Genomic DNA, 24,634 nt, shown 5'->3' on the forward strand with positions numbered 1-24,634 from the left:
TTAAGAGAAACAGAAAAATTAAAACAGAAAATGAACTAGTTTATTTTTCCGAAAATAGGAAGTAGCCGTTATTACAGGCCCCTGCGTATTTGTACCAGCCTAATTTTAAGTAGCTTCTTCTGTCATATTCCTCTATTCTCTTTGAAAGAAAATCTCCCACGTGACTAGACATACAATACAGATGGATTCCTTACATTCAGTGTGACTACGCAAAAGAACTAATAATGTGATGACATCTCAAAAGGAGACATACGAAAAAGTGTTTGCCATGCGCTACTGATAACGAGAAGTGGAAAAAGCTTAAATGTACAGTAATAGTTTGATAAATTATGCGACATCATTATATAACAACACTTACAGTCGCTTAAAATCAGGGGCACATGAAAGATTTAAGAAAAACAGGAAAACACTCATGAAACAAGTGGAAAAACGTAGAAAAGAAAACCGCATCTACCATCTGATGACAAATGTGAGGAAAAGAGACGCACGTGTTATTTACAGGAGCCTAAAGAAATACAGTGAATACCAACAGTGATCAGCCCTTGGCAAGAGAACCGAACAGTTTCTTTCCTAATACTTTTATTTATTCACTTTCTACAAGAGGCATTTTTAAAATTTAAAAAAACAAAAACAAAAAAGGAGTGGAGGGAGGGCGAAAGGAAGGAAGGAGGAAACAATCCTTCCGAGGAAGGCGGGGCTACGGCTGCGCCTGCCAGTCAACCGCTGGACCAGTTCTCACAACCTCCGAAGAAACAGAAATTCAGACAGTGAAGGAGATGCTAGATGTCTCGTCAGAAATATTGACTTTACTTGTGAAAATTCGGCATGTCTGGTCTTCGAGCAAGTCCACGACGTTAAAGGAAATGCAGTAGTCCCTTTGCCCCTTGGCACTAGTCATCCAGAACATCGTTTTCCCTTTCAAGTGAGAAATGAAACACACACGTGCACACGCGTCACACGCACACAGTGGCCACCACTGGTACAGCAGCGAGAGCCTTCGGTTGCTCAAGCATGCCACCAACAACAGCAACCGGCTCTGCACACACACACATGTAACAACTTCATCAGCATCCAATGTAAGGTACATGTCCAGGACCTTAAATGGGAAAACGGGAAGATGCATGTCTTAGGAGAGATGAGGTATGGACTCTCAAGGCCTGGGAGGGCTCGGGGTGCCTGGGGACCCATAGGAAAGCCCTTGGAGTGGAAGTCTCCCCCCGCGAGCAGCCAGAGCTGCAGGCCAAGGGCTTCAGTCCACTGGACGTGAACCCTCCAGCATTAACCCTTCTGTGTTCCAGGCCTGCATCTATACAGTGGTGAAAATGACACCTCGTCTAGCATGGTTATGAGAATTGCCGAGCCAACAATTATCAAACACTTACATACGAAGTGCACCTGGCACATGGTAAGCAAAGTACTTAGGAGGAAACAATCACAATAAACTTTCAAATGATTAAAAATAATAACATGCCTTATGTGTCTGTGTAACTGTATAAACACACACATTCACATAATCTGTGTATTGGGGGGGGGGGGGGGACCGGAGGGGGACGAACAAGAGACAGCGGAAGGGGTAAAACTGTCCCAAGAGGTGAATCTGAGTGAAGGGCCTGCTGTACCGGTATTCTTTGTAACATTTTTATTCCTGCAACTTTTTCTGAAAGCTTGGAAATACTTCCAAATAAACGGTTAAGTAAAAAAGCGTACAATTTGACTATGAATTACAATACAGCAATATGGAACTGAGCCCTCTGGTTTGGCCGTCTCACGCAGAATTCTAACGAGGGCCGGGTGTGGGAACGGCAAGGGAGCCAAAGCAGAGCCGAACCTTTACTCCCCGCTCAGAAAACGCTCGGAAAACGAGCAAAAGTGCCCGCCCGACTCTCATCGGCGGCTCGCCTCGCCGACCAGCCGATGAATTTAACGAAGTCGACGGGAATGAGTTTATGAGATTTAATCTGAGTTAAAGCATTAAAAATACTTAGCATCTCTCTAGATTCTTCTTCCTAGGACTCTGCCTCCAAAAATATGAAAACATCTCATCCTTCTCATGGCGTTTTCCCTGTGAGCCAGGAGCAGGGCAGCCACGTGGGACTGTTCAGGAATACTAGGGCCTGACCACAGAGAGGGCAGAGATCTCTCTTCCTCGAGCTTTACCCCAAATTCTTAACTGAAATATGTCGCTACGGGCTGTGTGACTCTATGACGCTGGAAGCATATAAGCACCCCCAAAGGGAACTTTGTAATTTTACCTCAGTTCACCCAAACTGACAGCAAGAAAACTGAAAAGTAAAAGAAAATCAATAAATAACGAAGGAAGAAAGAGATCTAAAAAAAGAAGGCTTTATTTTCCTCAGTCTCCCTCTGTTCATGATTCCTGGTACAAGGTGGCAGTCAGCAGTTTAGAACTTTTCCAACATTGAAATCAAGAGAGATCCAGCTAGCTAGCTTAACCAGCTGGGCGCCAGGGACACAGCACGGCTGCCGCCCGACAAGCTCAGCGGTCTGGCCCTCGGGCTGAAGGGACGAAGACATTCACCCGGGTGACCCAGTAAGCGGCTGGTGCCTCGCGGTGGAGGGGAACAAACATTTTCAGGGAGACACATAAGAACAGGAGAGCAGGAATATCATCAGCCCTGCGGGGTCAAGCTCCGGAGGATTCTAGGCCATCCAGAGCGGGAAACCCGGGCAGAGGAAGGCTCGCGGGTAACCGCGACGATGCTGCAGAACTGGAAGCAGCTGACGGGAGGCATCTCGCCCCTCGGCGGCAGGGGGCCCTGGCCTCCCTTTCATCTGCTCTTCCCCGCCTCGCTGCTGCCCCCCCACCTCACCCCTCTCTCATCTCGATCGCTTTTGATTCACAGACTCCTTTGAAAAGCACATGAAAGAAATCCATAGACGTTACCCTCAAGATCAAGGTGCATGTGCACAGAAGTCTGCCCACAACCCAAACGTTATGGACCTACATTTGAAGCCCCAGTCTAACCCTCACGTGCTGTCGCTGTTTTTCTGGGCGGCTCCTCTCTATGACTAACCCCATAACTACTGATTCTCCCCACAGACTACAGTCCAAACTTCCTTAAGAGAGAAGACCTGATTGGTTTGGTCCCTCTCTTCAGTGGGCGAAGCTTTCATGTTGAGCTTTATACGACAGTATATCTATCCTAGACTGGCCTCCTTGGGGTCAGGGCCCGACACCTAGCCCAGTTAACGGTGATTCATGTGGCGGGGTCACACGGCGCTAAGTCTGGTGACCTAAACGCGCAGGCCGTGTTTCCTGTGGCAGAGAACGCGCATTCCTTAGAAAGGGCTACGGCACGGCAGACAGCTGAGTGCAAGGACTTCTCTGTACAGGACAAACATAACGGAAAAGAATGGGGGGGAAGAGCAAACCGCTGCCCTCCCCAAGGCCCCAGTCGTGAAAATCAAAAGGGTCTCAAGATATGGGGTGGGGGTGGGAATGGGGCAAAACTGCCCGACAGAGAACCACTGTTTTCGGGCAAGAGGGAACAAGAACTCGGATGCGAAGCCCTTCGCTGGCCCACTTCGGCTAACGTGCTAAGACAATGAAACAAGTTAACGCCAGTGGAAATAGTGTTTACGCTATACATTTACATTATATGCAGTTCTCAAAATTTATAATCGCACTCCCTAGGAAAGGTATTTGTATTACATCCTGTTATTTCACGGGTTTACATAAAATGAACTTTACTCAATTAGATACATTTCTAAATCAATTTATTTCCAAATAAACCTTTAATTCAAATATAAACTACACAGAACATTATTCAGGACTACCGTTTCAGAATCACAAGTGTTCCAAATTAGTTGCCATGCGTTTACAATCTGAAGAAAAATGCAAATGCGAGAGCATCCTCACTGCTCATCTGATGCCACAAACGTAACTTTCTCACCACTCTTAGATCACTACTGCCAAAATCATAAAAGATCCATCCTGCAGAAATGTCAAGTGATGCCACTTTATTTGGCATGGATAACGCACTTTCCCTCTAACCAATGATTACTCATTTTTCTCACATCTCCATCCTTCCAAAGATTTACTGAATATTTACTATAAATCAGGAATTGCTGTTAACATAAGTAATAAATGAGCTCAAACTCTGTCTCGGGAAGCGCAGAGTCTAGGGACAGACAGGAAACCGAGTACTCGCAGTGCCGTGGAGTCACTGGTGGCCAGCGGCATGTCATCTGCAACGAGAACGCACTGTCTTGGGGAGGCAGCCAGGTCTGGGCATGGGAGCAAACCCACGGTGAGTGCTGCGAGGTCGTAAGGAGTAAAGGAAGGCCACCCTGAGTTTTAGTCTGTGGGTAGCGGAGGTCTTTTAGAAGCAGGATACAGTAGCCAGAAGCTATAGAGGACAAGATTTAACAAACTGGCTTATGTCATAAAAAAAAATTAAGCTCCTGTATAATTAAACAAACATATGTACCATAAGTAATAACCTAAGGTAAATGACAAAATGGGATGTGACTGGCAAATACTAAATGATGTCATAACGATTAATAAAGAGCTCTTCCTGGTATTTTAATCATTCTCTTTATGAAACTGCCACAAAACTTATCATCCTTTTTAAAGAGATTTTTTTTTAACTTATTTGGAAGAAATGTGTTAGCACAAGTGACTTATGTGCACACCCTTCAGGACATAAACCAGGCATTCCCTGTAGAACAGACGGCCAATATCATTCTACGGGGAGAAAACGCAAGTCAAACGGATAATCTGCTCATCTAATGGAATCGCTAAGTCTGAAAAACAGAAAGCCAGGACATTTTCCCATAATACAAATATGACACAAATAATTTAATCGAAATATTTATTGGACTGGTATGTGCAGGGCAGTGCCCTTTAAGAAACTAAAAGTAATTATCCATCTGGGGAAAAAAATTTATCCTTGACCACTACAAAAATCAATTTCAAATAGATTATCGCATTGTAAAAGGTAATTGGATACATTAAAATTAGGAATTTCTGCTCACCTGAAGATACCAATAAGAGAATGAAGAGAGAAGCAGTGAGCGGAAGAACGTACCTGTAAAACGTTTATACAACAAAGGACAGTGACCAGAAGGTATAAAGAATTCCTACAAATAACGGACATAGACAACCCAATAAACAAACAGGCAAACACTCGACCACTTTGCAAACTGTTACGGTCAACAGACATAGGACGAGGCACTCAACGCTGTCTGTCGACAACAAAATGCAAATTAAAATCACGCGCCCCCACCCTCGCGAGAAGCCCATCAGAACGGGAAAGGACTGGAACTGTCTTCCGCTGCTGGTGGGAGCATGAATCGGCACGGCCACTCGAAAATTACGGAAAGGATGAACTGCACCTGAACATCCGCATGTCCTACTATCTGGCAATTCCACACCTAGGTCTCGCCCATCAGAAATGTACGCGTGTGTTCACCAAAAAAAAAAAAAAAAAAAAAAAAAAAAAAACAAGAAAAAAAAATGTTCACAGCGGCACTTACATTAGCCCAAACCTAGAAGCAGGCCACCCACGCAGCAGGCGTGTAAGCGACAGGACGAACCCACCGCTGCCACACGCGACCACACGGCAGGATCTCGCCAAGTCCTCGCCGAGCGACCCCACGTACGTGAGAACAAAAGCGGGCCGGGCCAGTCCCGACGGCTGTCTCCGGGGGCGCGGTGCCACCGCGGGGGGGACGCGGCCGGCCCGGGGGGGCTGCACGTGCCTCTCCCACTGGGCGCCTGCTGCACGGGCCTCGTCCCTGCGTGAGAATTTTCCGAGCTGCACACGTAAGCACGGTGCACTCTTCTACGTACACGTCACGCTTCAAAAACAAGTCACTTACAAAACAAAAACCAAAACCTGCATGTAGATAGGAGAGAAAATTCAGGGACAGTGTCAACTGTACTACTGAGATGGGACTTTTAAGTTTCTCCTAAGCCCAATGTTTCCGTTAGCACGATGGGCGAGGAGGACCAGCTCCCGCTGGGCTCTCACCGCCCCCCTCCCGTCCCAGCCTCGTTCGTGCACGAGGGGCCTGCCTTCCACGTGCTCTGCACGTCGACAGACTCACTTGCCGGGCATTGGGGACGGGGCAGGTGAGACGCGGTTAGCTCAAGGACCCGACGAGCAGGGAGCATGGACCGTGTCTGACCACGTTCCTATTGCCTGGACACCTAGCGTGACGTTCTGTACACCTGCGACTAGAGGGCAAGGAGAGCGGAGGCAAAGCACTGGGAAACGAGCGCGCACAGGAAGGAGGCGGCCTCTGCCTGCGGTCGGGGGGAGCCGCTGGGCGGGGGCTGAAGTGGGAGGCACAGAGAACGGGCTCGCTGCAGGACGGTGCATGAGCCTGGTCTGGAAAGGAAGCCAGACCTGCACGTGGCGGGGGGACAGGGGGATGGCCGCTCAGATGTGAGAGACAGCACAAAGCACGGAGGGAGAGAAGACCACGAGGGCATAAACTAGTGCCGGGCAGTCAGAGAGCGAGGCTGGAGAAGCGAACTTTCTCCTTCAGCAGGTCAGGGCAGAGCTCGGGCGTTAACGTCTTTCTAAAAGCCACAAAGATGACTGGTGGTTTTCAAAGGTTAGAAATCATGTAGTATCTCAAGCTTTCTATTTCACTGTGAAAAGAGATGAGGAGGAGGAGGATGGGAAAAATAAGGCACAGAATTAAACATGCTTTTGCTTTCTAGTTAACATTTACCTTTAATTAACATGCAGGTATTTTAGGATTCTCCAAAATTAGAGTTATATACACCTCATCATAAATCTGATAAATAGTGCCATTTATATGCATTTCAACTCTTCAAACTCTCATTCATGTTGCTAAAATTAAAATGTAACTTAATGCAAACTCTGGGCAAATTAACCATATTGAGCTTCAATTTTCTCGTCTGTAATGGGAAGCTTAGAACACAAGACCTTGAAGGAACTGCTTTTGACTCCGATGTGGCAAAATTTAACATGTGACAATTTTAGAAACAAGAATTTGTGATGAGCACGTGAATTCTTTTACCTCCCACTACCAGCAGGAGGTATCAAAAACCCCTTACTAAAATTATTCCGTGGTTAATTTTTCCTACTCGCTATGTCTAATTCATTGGACATTTAACATCAAGAAAAATAGGTTCTGAGCTAAAACTGCGGTGCCGTGTGCTGTGCTGTGGGTAACTCTTGAGATCATCTGTGTTTCTTTCAGACCAGCAAAGTCACTGTCACGTGCACCCAAATGCGTCTCCCTGGGCTGCAAGTTTGTCTGGGCAGGAAACTCTGAAGAGCTTGAAAGCCTGGGGCTTTCGGCAGCTCGTGATTTTGCAGATGCAGCTCTGTACGCTCCACATTTTTTTGTAGATGCTTTTATAACGGTAATGCCAACTGCCCTCTTTTAGGCAAACTCCTGCAGAATTCCAGGGTTTGACCACAGTCACGCTGAGGCCCTGCGTTTAAGAATGATTAATCGCAGATGAATTAGCCTTTTGTTTCTTTTCTGACATTTCCAACCCTTTCTGCTGTTTCAACTATCTGATGTCTGGCCACGTCACGATAGCAAAGCCAACTGCTTGAAATCACTGTTGACTCTGGCCTGCTTGCAGGTTTGGATAAAGAATTCAGTCAGAACACCTCCACTAGATCACGGAGTGACCTTACGGCGGCACTCTTAGACTTTCATGAAGAAATTTTAAGTTATACCTAACACCATTTCTATATATACCATTTTCACTTTCAAAGGAAACTATTCTATTTACATGCAAATATTAAACATTTTGAAAGCATAAAAAATTAATTGAAAAAAGGTCTAGAAAACAAACCGCCAAAAGTCAATTTTTGAAAGCATATATAATAATAATATATAAACTGTGTAACATCTGCAAGCTACATAATATGGATATAAAATAAATATAAACCAACAGCTCAGTTAAAAAAAAAATATACTGGTTATTGGGCAGAAAGACTGCTCCCAGCATAAGCCCCTACAAAAAAACAGTATGGCGGTTTCCAAACAATTAAAAATAAAATTACCACATGATATAGCAACTGTACTTCTGGGTATACAGACGAAAGAACTGAAAACAGGGACCTGAACAGGTATGTGCACACCCGTGATTACAGCAGCACTATTTACGACAGCCAGAAGGTGGGAGCAACCGAAGTGTCCACCAACGGACGAACGCACAAGTGAAATGGGGCAGAGAATATCATTCGGCCTTTAAAAAAGGAAATTCTGACATCTGCTACCACATGGGTGGACCCTAAGTGAAAAAAGCCAGTGACAAAAAGACTGAGACTGTATGATTCCATTTACAGGAGGCACCTGGCGAGGCCACAGTCACAGGGACAGCAAGCAGAATGGTGGCTGCCAGGGTGGGTGTGCGGAGCCACTATTTACTGGGCAGAGGTCCAGTTTTGTAAGATGAAAAGTTTTGGAAATGAATTAACACCTATGAATGGTACACGTAAAAATGGTTAAGATGGCAAATTGTATGTGTATTTTACCCAATTAAGAATAATTTTAAAAAGAAAGAGACACAGAAGAGGACATTATTTCCTGATTCTAGCCACTACCGACAGCCTACGATGCCTGAATGGGCAGTGACCACCTTGGAACTGCGAGAGGAGCAGAGCGAGACCATGGGCGTCGCTGACGGTCGCCAGGACACTGCCCATCCCCATCCCACCCACCAGCGGGACGACTCCCCTGCAGGAGAAATTCTTCCAAGTTAAAAGCATACTTTCCATTCATGTCAGCCAGCTCCTGAGTCCTCACACTGACAAGTGATTTATGCTAAAACAGCACCAAGTCCCATCAAATGGCCACAATTATTATAACACTTAATGTGAGCGATGATAACAACATATTGAGACAATTTCCTTCCATTAACGACTCTCTTTTCCAGCTCTCATTACACTCTTCTGTGACTTTCCCGTGTCTTACAGCTAAGACTATGACCCCAGATTAAACATATCTGGCAATGTAATGTTTATTGTAAATCAACCTTTATTTAACACAGACATACCCAGCAGCGGCAAAACCAAAAGAATTCAGTGAAAATGCATTTCAGGAAGCATGAAGCACAAGGCTGTAACTGCTCTGAACCCGCACACCACGAGCGCTGAGAGGCGAGCGAACTGCACCACAGGCCAGCTGTGGACTAAGACGGCCACACGGCAATTTTCATCTTGCAGTGCTCACCATTAGCAAGACAAGCAAAATCGAAATTTGTCACCATGTTAGGAAATGTCTTGTAGGCTCTAGTGAGGGTATAAAATGCCTATAAGGACGAATTCTCACAAGCCAAGGGGGCACATCTCTAGACATGACTGCATACGGAAATCGGGTGACTTTGCCAAAATTCTCTCACGTTGAGCCATCGGAAACAGCTCAGCTCAGCTCAATTCAGGACATGAGTCTGCACAGCCTAACACAGAATGGCTTCCCTGCACACCGAAATCTCCATCTGAACCCAGTGAATTCTATCCCACGCCACGTGTTTCAGTCATCCACTGCTGAGGAACAAACCACCCCCAAAATTAGCGGGTTAAAACTACTAATTAAAACAATAATTATGATTCCTCGTGATTCTGTGAGTTGGCTACAGCCCAAGATGGCTGCAGGCCTCCCAGGTGGCCTCCCTCTCCAGCAGGGGGACTGGACCTTGTACATGATGGCTGGCTCCAAAGGCAGAGGAAGAGGAAGCTGCCAGCCCTCCTAAGGCCTGAGCCTGAAGTCCATGGCATCCTACTGGTCAGTCAAGTCACGAAGCCGGTCCAACCCGGGGCGAGGGAAAGAATCTACCTCTGCAGGATGGGACAGCGTGCACACACAGGGTCAGAGCAACCGAGGATGGCCACCCTGGAGATTGTCCTCCCTACACATAAAGACGGACTCGTCATTTCAGCATGCCTTTACGATAGCTCATTACAGTAAAAGAGGAGATAAAACCAGCTCCTACGTGTCTCTCAGACCTGCTGTTAAATACTTCAATTTGCTCTACATCACACGATAAATATATTATATTATGAAGATTGTAACTTTAACACGTCTAAATCTGCACAAGGAAGTCCAAATGAAACAGCACCCTAGTTTCAGACAGTCAAGTGTCACTGGGTGCATCACGACTACCTACACAGACCCGAGGCTGTACCCTCCATCAGGGCAGAGCCCGCAAGCGCAGTGCTTACGAAAGCACCCCGTCAAGTGTGGCTGCTCCTTCTCAAGTATTAAAAGTGCTGCTACTTTAAAATACATTCCTTTTTTCCTCAACACCAGGTAGAAAACATTTTTGTAGATTTTCCCATGTAGATTTTTAAGTGTGGAAAAAATATGACATTATTAGTGCTTTAAACAGTTATGCTCTAAAGAAAAATTTTAACTATTATCATTGTTATATGCTAAATTTACCTTCATTCAATCCAAAAAGTGAGAGATTTTAAAATAGTGCGCAGTTCTTTTTCTGTGAGTTACCCCTTTGCTGGTCTCTAGTTCTACAAGTTTTCAGAATTGTCTCTCCCAAGAAGATATGATATGAATACAATATATTGGAAAATTTTAAGTTTTGTTTGAATGGTTACATGAAGTCCCCTCCCTTCCCATTCTGGGCCGTAACCTAATTTTGTAGGTTTCGACGGTGTTTCCCAATTCCCGACAAAGATTAATTTTCAGGATATGGAAATAAGAAATTAGGATTTCTGAAATCTTAAGTTATTCTTAAAATACTTTCAATATTCTTTATACTCTTTATTCATTAATATGAATTAATCTTAAAGCTTGGTCAATAAGAAAGAAAAATCAAGTTTAGTAGTATTAAAAAAGAATTTTAGCCTATAGAGAATATTAAAACACTGGAAAAAGCCAGCAAACATTACTAGGTACCATTTCCAACAACCTAACATTGGACTACATTATACGAAATCTTAAGTTAAAATTAATAATTTATAAACTTATTTTGTTTCCGAAACTTCTTAGAATACCACTCATATACTCTGTATATACACTGATTGCTATTTATATTTACACTGTTATTTACATTATTAATCACAGCCAGGGCCACAAACACACTCATAAACATGCCTACAGCTACACACAAGCCAACCGATTAGACTGCGACCCGACACTCCCGTCTTCTTCCCACGAATGTCAACTTTCTCCTCGTTTTCGACTTTATATTGCGTCCCTTCAAACCAGCAACACTTCTGTGTTGATTATTTAGCTTTAAGTCTTGTGGGAGAATTATAACACTTTCCTCTAATTTCCTGACTTCTGAATTGATTTTCCTCAGGAGTCTTTTGAAAAAACATGTACCTTTACCCAGAATAGCTGGGATTTCTAGATTTTCAGTTGACTACTGCAGATTAACCTGTACTAAACAAACATTAGGTGCCCAAGTGTCAGGCACTATTCAAGGCAGAATCTATGAAAAGTTTAAGACACATTTAAAAATAATTCATGATTTACATTAGAAATGTATAAGCAAGTTAAATTAATGTAAGAAATTGTGAAGGCACTAATTTTCATAACTTGAATCTACAGCAGACACATGTACAAAATCAAGTTTACCTTGTATTTCATCTTGGGACATGAATGAATGTAGAAACCCATATAGTAATAGCTGAGTTGTGATGTTTTTTCATGAAGTTGCCTAGTGAAAGCAATTTCTCTGCCAAAAGAAGAATAAAGATGAAGATACAGTTAAATCTAGTTCAATTTTCAAATTACTATGTAATGATGACAAGTATTTGATAAAATCGGATACCAGACTATCAAAAAAAAAAATCCAAGTGTTGAAAGAAAAACGGTTTAAAAAATACTGTAAAATGATTTTTATTAAAAAGACCAAAAAAAAAAGCATCTGAGTTCAGCTTTTACACTTTCTCAGGCATAACAGTTCATCTAAATTTCAAAGAACATAAAATTAAAGAGATCTATTTAATATGGTTTCTTGTTATTATTCATTAATCAGATCGGGTAACGTAACCAAAAACTTTACCCTCACACTGGGACCTACCAGCCCTGCTCCACCTGCCCCCCAACCAACAGTCCCTGCGTGACACAGTCTACATCTGATCCCACATCCTAGCCTCTAAGGCCTTTTTTTTTATTCCACCCACCTCAGGGCACGTGGACTAGCTCCCCTTTACCTAAATTTCTACCCTCGGATTTTTATGTTGGTTCCTTTTCCTCTTTCTTGGCTCCTCAAATGTCACCTGTTTAAAGAGGGCCTCATGCCTACCATGATTTTATTTTTGTCACAGCACATAGGAGTAGCTAAAATTACGTTGTCGGTTTTCTAATTTACTTAGTCTGTTTTGACAAAGCTAAGAACCACATCTATCGTGTTCACCTCTGTGAATGGTGCCAGGATACACAGAGTGGGCTCGAGTAAACTTCCACTAAATAAATTAATTACATTTCTAAAAATTTATCTTTAAAAAAAGAAAAAAAGAAAAAAGAAATGCCATGCTCGAGATCTTCAACTCAAACCTTTTTTAAATCCGCAGACTAGATTACATTAAAGTGTGCATTTATTAGATGACAGCTTAAGAAACTGAAGAAATGGGGGGGAAACTACATTAACATCCGTAGTGGAACTGGCTCCTTGTAACCGTCTCTCCCAATTCTGCTCTGAGACGCTGCTCTCCCGGCTGCCTTGCCCTCTGCAATGCGCAGTCTCAAGGACACTAAGAGGAAGTGACAAGGCTGCAGAGCGGTGGCACCATCTCACTCACGCCTCATGCTCTCTGGGTCCTCTGCGACTTCCTCGAAGCTCTCCAGCTCCAGAATTGTCAGGAGATAAACCAGACAATAGCTAGAACTCTTTCTAATTTTGTTGGGAATTGATTATTTGCTATCTCAAATGCAGTAGGATGTCTATGTTTCTTAGTTATTGAGACATGAAATGATATTGCAACATAGGATAGGATTTATTATGTAGGAGTATTACTTAATATTTATCTGATGAGTCTACACAAGTCCATAGCTACACATTGTCAAGCGAACGATACACAATTAAAACGTGAAAATGGCAGTCGTTTCCAAGTATTAACTGATTACAGTACAAAGAAAAGAGTATCTTTTCTAAAATAAATAGAAAACGCTCTAGAGTTATAAAATGAGAATGCTTCAAGTCATCAGTTCCACACTCAGTGATACCATCAAGAGTCATGAAGATGTTTAGTTCTATACAAAAATGCAATGAAATACATAAGAAAAATATAAGACTGTTAGAGATCAGCTGTGGACATTGTGTCACTGGGAATTTGCTGTAACTTGGCATTAAGAGACAGACTGGGCTGAAAATACCAAGATGGGAACGTCTTTATACTGTGGGTCATTGAAACACACGAAAAGAATCAATTATGGATCAGATTGTATGTAAGTCGAATGGGGATTAAAGAAAAATATCAACTCTTCTACTTTCATAATTCGAAAAAGCACATACACAATAGAAAATATAATCTCTAAGTACTTTTTACCATAATGTGAAAACATCACGCAGAGGGACTGCGAAAAGTAAAGAGAAAAAACCCGACACGATGATAAAGAGGGAGAAAGAGAGAGACCTGACCTCCCAGACAGAAAAACTACGCACAATGCTCCCCCTCCTCCTCATATACACACAAACAAGCAGGAAAACGAATGGAATCAAATGTTTTCATGGAATAAGCCCTCATCCCTCTACATTAGGATAACCTTAAAGCATTTGTGCTGTGTTGCATATATTCATGGCCATAAACATAAAAGGGAAATCACCCTCTGATGAGGGTCCGAGTCAAGCAGAGTCCGGGACCCCCTGGTTCTGTACTACATGCTGTATATAACTGCATCTTTCTTCCAACAGGCTCACACTGCTCTAATTCATTTATACCTGATTCATTTTACGTTTATGAAAAAAATATATACATCAGTGTTGACAAAAAATATATAAACAGTAAAACATTTAAGGAATATTAAGTGGTTCTGACAGGGGAGCCTAAATAAATGCATGAGGTAAACAACAAACACATCCCACACAGAGGAATCACTTCCCCAATACATTAGACTAGATGGATACAGCTAGGGAATTACCATCGGACCCTGGCCTCAAGTCTGAAAGTGGTACTTCCAAATACCACATTATAAGACTACTAAAATAGCAACAAATCATTATGTACTATTGAATAGGACTTCCACTGTCATATGAAGAAATATAATCAAATGAGGAATTACTGGAAGTTCTATGTGAACCATTACAACTGTCGAAAGCAATCTTACCGTAGTGCAGAGTAGACACCCAAAGACAAAAATGAATAATCAGGATCGTAGTACAAATATACAGATGATACACAGTATGGAAGGATGTCAATCACCCCCACGGCAATGATCTTCCCATCGAGCCAATACTGCTGGTGAAAGGAGCCATAACCACAGTCTGGTCCATTAGGGGGATTCTCCGCCTATGAAAGAGTGGGCACACAAACAGGAACGGTTTGTCATTTTTCCCTTTTATTAAAAAAATCTTAATAATTAATCTATTATACTTTTATTTTACTCAGGTTAGCAAGTCCTAATATTTCCTCCTTGTTGCCATCATCTTCTGTAGCCACATCCTACAAAACATTTTACTTGCAGAAACACTGACCAAACAAAAGAATGAAAAAGAGAAATTAACTGAAGTTTTCAACTTGTTTTAGCATCTGCCAGTAGGCAAATGAGTTTGCAGGATAAGTAAAATATCAAACTTTATATTTTGTGTTCCACGCAAACGCTGGGAAAGAAATGGTGTATGAGAAAAGATGGAGAATATAAAAGAAAAGGATTTGTTGAGAACGGAACTGTCCCCACACTGCCAGCCAGGCCTGCTCTGTGACCACCCCCACACCAATAAGGGATCTGATCCCATTACTTTTTCTAGATAAGAGTTCCTTTTTTCCTAGCCAAAGGAAAAAAGTTATTTCCTTATCATTATCTTTATATAATGACAATCTCGCAGAAGATATTTAGAGATTTCAAAGTATAACCATTTTTTTGGTAAATAGTTAAGTGATATTTCTCATTTTAAAATTTAATATGATTTTAACTGTAACTTACTGAATGAAAACTATGAAGCAGCATAAATAAATCATCTAAAAGGATGTTAGAGACTAACAATTCAAGTGAACAAATACAACAAAACATGTATCGTTTTCACATAGTTAAAATCCCAGAGAATGTATATGGACAAAATCTGGGGACAATAAAGAAAATGAAAAAAGTAGGTGTTCTAATACCAGAACTAGAAAAAACTATTACAAGGTAGAGAATCCACAGATCAATACCTGTCATGAACATAGATGCGAAAATATGCACTGAAATATTAGCAAATAAAATCCAACAGCCTATAAATAGTACGTATGCCATAATAAAGTGGAATTTATTCCAGGTATGCAAGGCTAGTTCAACATTAGAAAAGCAAGTTTAAAAAAAAAAGCTATTAACGTATACCACCATGACGAGCTAAAAGAAAAATCACATGATCATATTAATTAATGCAGAAAATACATTTGACAAAATCCAACACCCTTCATGACTAAAAACTCTCAACAAACCTGGAACAGGGAGAAACTTCCATCAACATAATAAAGAATATATACAAAAATTCTACAGCTACCATTACACTTAATAAAAGAATCCGGATGCTTTTTCTCTTAAAATCAGGAACAAAGCAATGATAGATATTTTCTCTTATCACTCCTATTAAACAACATATTGGAACTCCTACCTAGTGTAAATAAGGTAAGAAAAGGAACTTAAAGGTACACATACACATTGAGAAAGAAAAAATAAAACTTCAAAAATGACATGACTTACTATGTAGAAAATCCCAAAGAAACAACGCAAACTATAATAAGCAATTATAGCAAGGTCACAGGCTACAAGGTTAATAAATAAAAGTTAACCGCTTTCCTATATACCAGCAATGACTGTAATTTGAAATTAAAAACAAGATACCATTTATAAAACCACAAAATTACATGATGTAAATAAACGGGAAAATATTACATGTGCATAGAAGACTCAATATTGTTTAAATATCCATTCTTCCCAAACTGATCTACAGATTTAATGCAATCCCACTCAAAATCCAACCAAACTATTTTGTGGACATACAAAATTGATCCTAATGCTTATACGGAAAAGTGAACGACCCAGAATAGCCAACACGATATTGAAGAACAACAAAGCTAGACGATTCATACTGCCCAACGTCGATGCTTACTATACGGCTACGATAGACAAGGTGGTGTGATACTCGTGAAAGAACAGACAGCACTGGAACAGAATAAAGAGCCCAGAAAGGGATCCACAGAAACACAGTCAGCTGACCTTTGTTTGACAAAGGAGCAAAGACAATTCAATAGAGAAAGTGACAGCCTTTACAACAAATGGTGCTATAACAACTAGACATCCAAATGCAAAAAACAAAAAACCGAAATCTAGACAAAGACCCTCTATCTTGTAATCAAAATTAATGCAAAACAGATCATAGGCCTAAATACAAAAGACAAAGCTATAAAACTTATAGATGATAGCATAGGAGAAAATCTAAGTGACCTTGGGTTTGGGGATGACTTTGGATACAACACCAAGAGCACAATCCATGAAATATGTAAGCTGGACTTCATTAAAACGAGAAGCTTCCACTCTGTGAAACACACTGTTAAAAGAATAAAAAACCAAGCCACTGGGGAAGATCTTGCAAACTACATACCTGATAAAGGACCAGTAAGTATGCAAAAATACGAAGACCCTTAAAATTCAACAATAAGAAAACAAACAACCCAATTTTAAAAAGGGCGAAATATCTGAGCAGGCACCTCACCAAAGATGTGCAACTGGCAAATAAGCGTACGAAAAGCTGCTCAGCATCACCTGTTGTTAGGGAACTGAAATGAAGAAAACCATGAGGAAGCACACAAAACTGTGAGAGTGGCGGAAATTCCAGACCTGAAGAGCAAATGCCGGCAGGGGCGGAGCGGCAGGCACCCTCGTCCGTGATGGAGGAAATAGACAATGGAACAGACTCTTTAGAGGACCGCGTGGGAGTTTCTCACAAAGCTAAACATGGTCTTAAGCTACAAAACAGCAAATCAGCCACTTTTTTTTTCAAGAATTTATCCAATTAGTTTGAAAACTTAGGTCACACAAAAACCCAAAGGCCTGAATGAAATGTTTATAATAGTTTTATTCATAACTGATAAAAACTGGAAGCAACCATGATATTCTTTAATGGGTAATAAACAAATTGTGATACATCCATACAATGGAATATTATTCATTAATAAAAAATAACCTTAGCAAGCCACAATGGAGAAACCTTAAATGCATGTTGCTAAGAGAAAAGAGCCAGTCTGAAAATGCTACATACGTACTGTATGATTTCAATTATAGTAACTGAATTTTAATTCGGTAAAAGGCAAAACTACAGAAACAGTAAAAAAAATCAGCGGCTGCCAAGAATTTGGAGGGCTCAAGGAAGGGATGAAGCGATGAAGCACAGGGGACTTTTGGGATGAAGCTATTCTGTACGCCATAGACATGTATTTGTCAAAACTCACAGAACTTTATAACACAGGAGTGAACCTTAATGTGTGCGAATTAAAAGAAAATCATTTAGGAAGTTATGGGATGCCAGGAAGGAATGCAGACGGTGACAAGGGAATCTGGGTTATAAACGTATAACACAACCTTACCGGAAGAGGCAGGGGAGGGGACAGGTGCTGACCTCAGTGACCTCTGGGGTCTGTAAGAATGACTGCGACAGGAAATCTCTCCGTACCTAAGGGCTGTAGGTCACCTGGCACAGCTGCTCCCCATAAGCACTACCGGCTGACAACCCTAACACTGATCCAGGTGTAGACCAGGTCAGTGGCTAGAGGACGACGGGAGCCAGATGTCTCACTGCCAGAGCGGGAATTCACAGATGAGAAAGGGGAGGAGGCGACGCAATGGATTGGAACTGGAGACTGGAGTAGGACTCACTCATGTTCGGCTTAATACACAGATACACACAGAAATGTTTATGGGTATGTGTACACCACCCGTATGTTCACACGAGGGTCAGGGCACACACACACTTCTTTGTTCTGTCAGAGGAGAAGGCCTAAAAGATGTGAGCCCCAGCAGCAGGCAGCACACCTAGCACCATGCCTCTAAAGCACAAGGGCTCTCTGGAGAAACGGCTCCTTCCAGGACTGGAGCAGGAAATGTGCGAGACGAGCCTAAAGTTTCCAGTAGTGCCCAAAAGTAAGAAAGCGCTCGAAAAACAAACCCGCATTGATGGGCGTGTCAAGGGGCACGGGAGTCAAGTGAAAGCGCTCCCAAGGGCCAAAGGCAAAATAACTTGGGCAACGACATGAAGTAGTACTGGGTTATAACCCAAAGTTAAAATAAGTATTCAAGTCCATATTGATACATATGATTGAATAAATTAATAAGTGAAGAAGGCAATTCTCCTGTGCATAAGAACTTCAAAAGTTTATGCATATACTCTGCCCTAAAGGCGGGGGAGCATAAGTCCCTACTACATAAGTGTGGGCTGCACACAGTGACTCCCTTCCAAAGAGTACTGTACGGGAAGAAAAAAGAGTAACCGTACAGGCGATCAAGGTCAACAACAAAAAGAGAGGATTTACTACGGTGATACAAGCAGCAATGATTTCTAAACCTGCCATTGCTGTAGTTCTGCCAATAAAATACATCTTTAAACTTTTAAGCGCTTCCATCAACTGTAATAATAAATTATGCCAAACCCAGGTTTTAGCATTCGCTGTCACATACAGCTTTGCTCTTTTAAAAAGGTCATTATCACTTCTCCTGAAACAGATATAGTTTGAAGTGTACAACGGGTAAACAAACAGAAGATTAACCAAAAGGAAATAGGAAAGGATGTTAACTTATAATTACGACACCTGAATTAACACCAATACTCTACATAGCTAATAGTCTTGAAGCATAATCACCTATCTCAGAAACTAGAATGTTCCACCTATGTAATAAGAAACAAATGCCTATATATTATGGAATTCTATGAAAACCATCTTTAAATGTAAGTCCATAGGCTCACAGGAATGCAGCTTCCAGTCTTCAAAAATAATTGTGCCTGTCAAATGTCGGAAAACCTCCAAGTCAAAAGCTAACTAGGTGACTCCGAAATGAATCTAAATTCTTCCATGATTTCAGTTCAGTACATCATCCTAGGTCATTAAATCTAAAATGTGTATTCATTCATTCATTCATTCATTTAAAAATGTATTTCTTGAGGACATTGTAAGTATGGACTCGATGAGCATATTCTCAGTAGAGAATCAATACATTCTCTTAACCCTAACTATAAATCAGCCCTAGCTGTTGTACCAGCTTGAAATGTTTTGTTACCATCTCAGGCTCCACTTTTCATCCCTCCCCTTTTAGCGACCGGCTTCCATTTACCTCACTGGCTCGTCCTCCTGCGAGACCAGCCACGACCAGCTGGTCCTACCGGAGGCACTATTCTCACCTCTCGATGCAAGTCAGGCGCCTTCCCCATCTGCAAAGCGCCGTACAGAGATACGGGCCACCTTATAATCACTTAGGAAAGAATAAGCCACGTGACTATCTACTCTGACCCCCATCATGTCACAGATGAAGAAACCTAAAACCCAGAAATCAATTAAACAATGCGATGATCATGAAACCATCGAGTTATAAACCGACTCACAAACCGGCATCCTAGCCTCTAGGTCAATGCTATTTTTATGTTATTATAAGAAAATCAGCCACTCACATGTTACAATATAGTAACATGTTCTAGAGACATAATGAATTAAGATACTTTAGCAATTTACTAAACCAAGGACGAATCAAGAAATTATTTCCCAATAACATTCTTCTTAGAAACTGAAATGCTTCAAAGGAAGCAAAAAAGTTTGCCCTCATATTTGTAACTAAAAACTAGAAGCACTGTGATGACAAAAGTTTGAACTTTACAAAGCCTAAGTAATTGAGGAAAGATTCACGGTAAATGTTTTTAGTAAGTGTGACAGGAATAAGAAAGGACTTTATTTCTGCATTTTCACTACAGAAGAAACAGATAAAAACTGAGATGTTAATATGTTAACTGCTCACTTTGAAATTTCCTTATATTTTAAATCCTAATTATCCAACAAAAAGACTTTCAGTAACGCATTAATCAAATGCTCACAAGGAAAAGTAAAGAATCCCAAACTTCTCATTTCCACAGATTAGTTAATATTTATTGAACACTGCAAGGGTCATTTCAGAATCAAGAGTTTCTATCTTAATGTGAGCCCTTACTTAATGTCAATTCAATCTGAGACTCCTGCGTTTCCAATCTTTCTTACTGGAGGGAGGGAGGACTGGTCCACTGTGACAACCCAAACTGACATTTTTATTTAGAACTCAATGACTGCCAACATCAAACAGGCTGACATTCCCATGGAAACTAATCCACCCCAGGATTTACCATTCAAACACTTTCTGAAGCATTCATGCACATCTAATGGGTAATGAAAATCGTCAAGGCAGATGACCCTAATTTTGAACACAGTTGAAAGATCCCTAGAGTAAGGATGAATACCACTACTCACTAGAGGAAGACTGATCTGGCACAAAGATATCTTAAATTTGGCCTTCAAGATGCCTGAAAAAATCAAAGCCCATGTAGAAAAATCTTGAGCAAGGAAATTTATGGCATTTTTCTATTTAATATTTGGTTTTCTATTCTAGTGTACTCTTTCATTCTCAGAAAATTTTTTGAAATTTTTGTCATATGAGATAGGCTTCCAGGGAAAGACCTCCAGTTAATATAACTTCACTATGAAATATAAAGCTCTGTCTATAGCCATGACACCCCGAAAGTACTCGATCTAGTCTGATCTTGGAAGCTAAGCAGGGCCGGGCCTGGTTAGTACTTGGATGGGAGACCACCCAGGAATACCAGGTGCTGTAGGCGTAAAAAATAAATTTAAAAATATATATATATACATATACATACATGTGTGTGTGTGTGTGTGTGTGTGTATAAAGTTTCAATGTCCACTGGTTCAACAATCATGTGATTTCCAGGAGTAAGTTCATTCATCTCCTCGACCAGCACTTTCTGAGTGCCTCTGTGGGACCAAGGACTACTTCTTCAACTACCACACGACAGATGTTCACGTACTACTTACCGAAGTGAACTGAGGGCAAAGGGCAACGTTTTCAGTTCAACTGAGTCTTTGTCAGCGGCCTTCGTAGCAGCACTAGCCCAGCGAGAACTGCCCAACGAGCCCTAGGACACACTGGAGGGGGCAGCAGTCAAATGCCAATCCCAAACGACCTGGGGGATGTGGCTCCAGGCCTTTGCGTGGTGCCTCTGGCGAACACGCTACCTTGCCTGGCTGACCCCTGCTTCTCCAGGAGGGGCGCAGCCCGAACACCACGTGCCTCTCTCCCAGCTCATGCGACTAGGGAGAGAGCAGCCCTCCCTCGCAGCCCCGCCTTGGCCCTGCGCACCGAGCCGCAGCCTGGCTTTCTACTTCTGGTTATTTAGCACCAATGGCGGCGTGACGACTCTCCTCCGATTAGAGCTGGCCCCGCTTTCGACACCTCTGCCCGGCCCGGGCCTGGCTCGTTGGCCACAGCTGGCCGTCCCACGCCCCGCACTAAGTGGGTAAGGCTGCCCCAGGGCACCCGCTCAGGCCTGCTCTCTGCACAGCTGACGCCTGGCGTTCTCCTTGCCCAGTGGAATTGTTTGAACGCCCTCCCCAAGTTAAGCAGCCCAACCTTCTGCCCACCTCGCCCTTCCACGCCTCCTCTGCAAGCTCCCTTCATCTCCACAGCACCCAGTTTGGGTGACGGCCATTCCCTCTTTCAAATTCTGGCTTCCAGAAATATCCTGGTGTCTACCAGAGCCACCCCAAGCAATGACAGCTCTTATGCTGACAGACTGAAGAGATGGTTTAGGTTCCTAGGGTCCTTTTTTTCCCCTAATAGTGGCATGAATGCTACCACTTGCTACAAAGCCAGTGACTAAGGCAGACTCCGCCCCTGCCACCTGAGGCTTGTAGTCTGTGCACAAACTAACACACACACGCACACAACCAAAAAGGCACATATTAATTTTCCCAGGCTATCACAGTGCTCCAAGTGAGAAGCAAAGAAGTTCCCAACTCTAAAAGAGGCTTGGAAAGCTGGTTTTACAAGTTTTACAAGCTATCAAAAAATTAATGGCTGACATTAGTTAACATTAAGAGTACTGACTAAAGAGTTAACATGGAGGTATCAGCTTAATCACATCTCTTCAGTACACAGCGCTCTCAGGGAACACGACGACTGTGAACGCCTACAGCACAAGCAGAGACCCAGCGCAGGAGCAAGGATGAGTCAGATCTTCTCCACCGTTTGGGAAATTAAAGAATGAAGAAATGACATATGCTTTAAAAAAAAAAAACCACACGGTTTTATTGAGGTATACTATAGATATGATAAAATTCGCCCACTTTAAGTGTAGGAGTCTATGATTTTTAGCACATTTATGGAACTGTGAAACTATGATAGCACAATCCAATTTGGGCACATTTCTGGGATTCCCCGCAATTCCCGCCGGCCCACTGCGGGCAGTCCTCCTCACCTCCCTCTAGCCCCAGGCGACCGCCTCTGCTTTCTGACTGTAAATGTCCTGTTCGGATACTTTACATAAATGGAAACACAACATGTGGTCTCCTGCGCCTGACTTCTTTCACTGAGCATAATATTTAAAGGTTTATCCATGTAGCATGTGGCATGGTTTGTTCTTTTCCATTAGCATAATGAGGACACATCACAAGGTGCTTACCCATTCACCAGCTGATGGTCACTGAAATTATTTCCAGCTTGTGGCCATTATAAATAACGCTACCATGAACATTCACACATAAGTCTGTTTGGATGTGTTACTTGCATTTCGCCTGGATGCATTCCTAGGAGTAGAATGAACTTCTGGGTCACAAAGTAACCTTACCTTTAAAATTCTGAGGAACCACAAACTGTGGCTATACCATTTTACATTCCTACGAGCAGTGTATGAGGGTTCCAATTTCTCCACATCTTGCCGACACTTGTTATTATCTTTCGATTATAGCCATTCCAGCAGGTTTAGAGCAGTGCCTCGTTGTGGTTTTAATTTGCATTTCTCTAATGATGGTGAGCATCTTTTCATGTGCTTACTTAGCCATCTGTATGTTTTCTCCAGTGAAATATATATAAGCAAGTCTTTGGCCCATTTCTTAACTAGGTTGTTTGTCTTATTATTATTAAGCTATGAGTTCTTTTTGTTACTGGTTCTAATTTAATTAGATTTTGATCAGAGATCGTTTTAATCCTTTTCAGTTACTGAGGTCGTGTACGTGGTACAGCATATGGTATGTCCGTCTTAGTGAATGCTCCCTGTGTATGTGAAAAAGTATGTACTTTGTTGTTGTTGGGTACAGTGTTCGACAGATGTCCACTAAGTGAAACTGTGTGGCAGTGTAGTTTAAATCTTCTATAGTCCTTCTAATTTTCTAATTGTTCTACCAGTTGTGGAGAAAGTTGTCCTAAAGTGCCCAACCATGACTGTGGATCAGACGATTTCGGTTCCATTAGCTTTTGCTTCATGCACTCTGAGCTTGTGATTAAGTATATCACGTTCCCTTACCGTGTCTTCACATGATGAGCTGACCATCTGATCATTCCTAAACAGCCGTCTTCTTTCCGGTGACAGCCTTTGCCTGAAGTCTATTTCGCAGATGTGGATATGGCTACTCCGGTTTTCTTATGTTTTGAATAGTGAAGATACAGAACATTTCCACAGAGCAGAGTGTTGGTTTAGATCATTTGTATTTAGTGTGATGACAAATACAGGGAGATTTAAGTGGACCATCTTGTTATCTTCTATTTGTCTCGCTTGTTCTGTGTGTTCGCCTTTTCTTCTTTTTCCTGCCTTTTAAAAATATGTTACCTCTGCTATTATCTTCACTGTTGGCTTATTAACTGTATCTCTTTGTTTTTGTTTTTTAAGGCTGCTCTGGGGCTGTGGTATTCAACAGGGAGCCAATTTTCCCACTAAGGACACTTGGCCAAGTCTGGAGGCATTTTGTTTCAACTCCGGGGGGGTGGGCACTACTGGCATCTATTGGGAAGAAGCCAGAAACGTTGCTAAGCATCACACAATGCACAGGACAGCACCCACAGACGAGATTTCACGCCTCAAAATGTCAACAGTGCCAAAGCTGAGAAACCTTGCTCTAGTGTTTACAAAATACCTCTCGAACTTCTGTCTTCCTTCAGATGTTGTTATGTCACTGCATGTAACTAAGAGTCTTTCTGGCAGTATCATTCCATTTCTTCTTTCCTAGCTTGTTACTGTTGCCACATATGAACCAGTAGCTATAATATCGAGTTTAACAACCTCTCCAGGCTCAATTTTCTTCATAAAATTGGGACGATCTACCTAACAGACATTCTGTGATAATCAAAACAATGGAAGCAAAGAGCTTAGCACAGTACCCATACACTACAGGTGCTAACTTCTCAAAAACTTAATTTCTGTTACTGAAGATTTTAATTGCTATGAAGTGCACAAACAGGACAGATATGAAGAGAAATCTAAGTGACCTAC

At 42.0% G+C, this 24,634-nt stretch overlaps 1 protein-coding gene and 1 pseudogene across 7 annotated transcripts in view; one reads left to right on the forward strand and one right to left on the reverse strand.

Annotated features, from left to right (window-relative positions):
* ATE1 (arginyltransferase 1) overlaps positions 1 to 24,634 on the reverse strand; it is a 120,614-nt gene that overhangs the window by 52,614 nt on the left and 43,366 nt on the right. For 5 of the 7 annotated variants that reach the window (XM_016149091.2, XM_016149090.2, XM_016149089.2 and 2 more), the window contains exons 9-10: positions 14,251 to 14,432; positions 11,557 to 11,656 (exon numbers count right to left, since the gene is read on the reverse strand). In XM_016149091.2, coding sequence (XP_016004577.1) covers positions 11,557 to 11,656; positions 14,251 to 14,432 — 282 coding nt within the window. The remainder of the gene's footprint in view (positions 1 to 11,556; positions 11,657 to 14,250; positions 14,433 to 24,634) is intronic. The other 2 variants (XM_036223640.1, XM_036223641.1) reach the window with 1 other exon arrangement.
* On the forward strand, positions 20,850 to 20,968 carry LOC118604608 (annotated as a pseudogene).

Source organism: Rousettus aegyptiacus, unplaced genomic scaffold, assembly GCF_014176215.1.
Source record: "Rousettus aegyptiacus isolate mRouAeg1 unplaced genomic scaffold, mRouAeg1.p scaffold_m13_p_6, whole genome shotgun sequence".
In the NCBI taxonomy this organism is placed as follows: domain Eukaryota; kingdom Metazoa; phylum Chordata; class Mammalia; order Chiroptera; family Pteropodidae; genus Rousettus; species Rousettus aegyptiacus.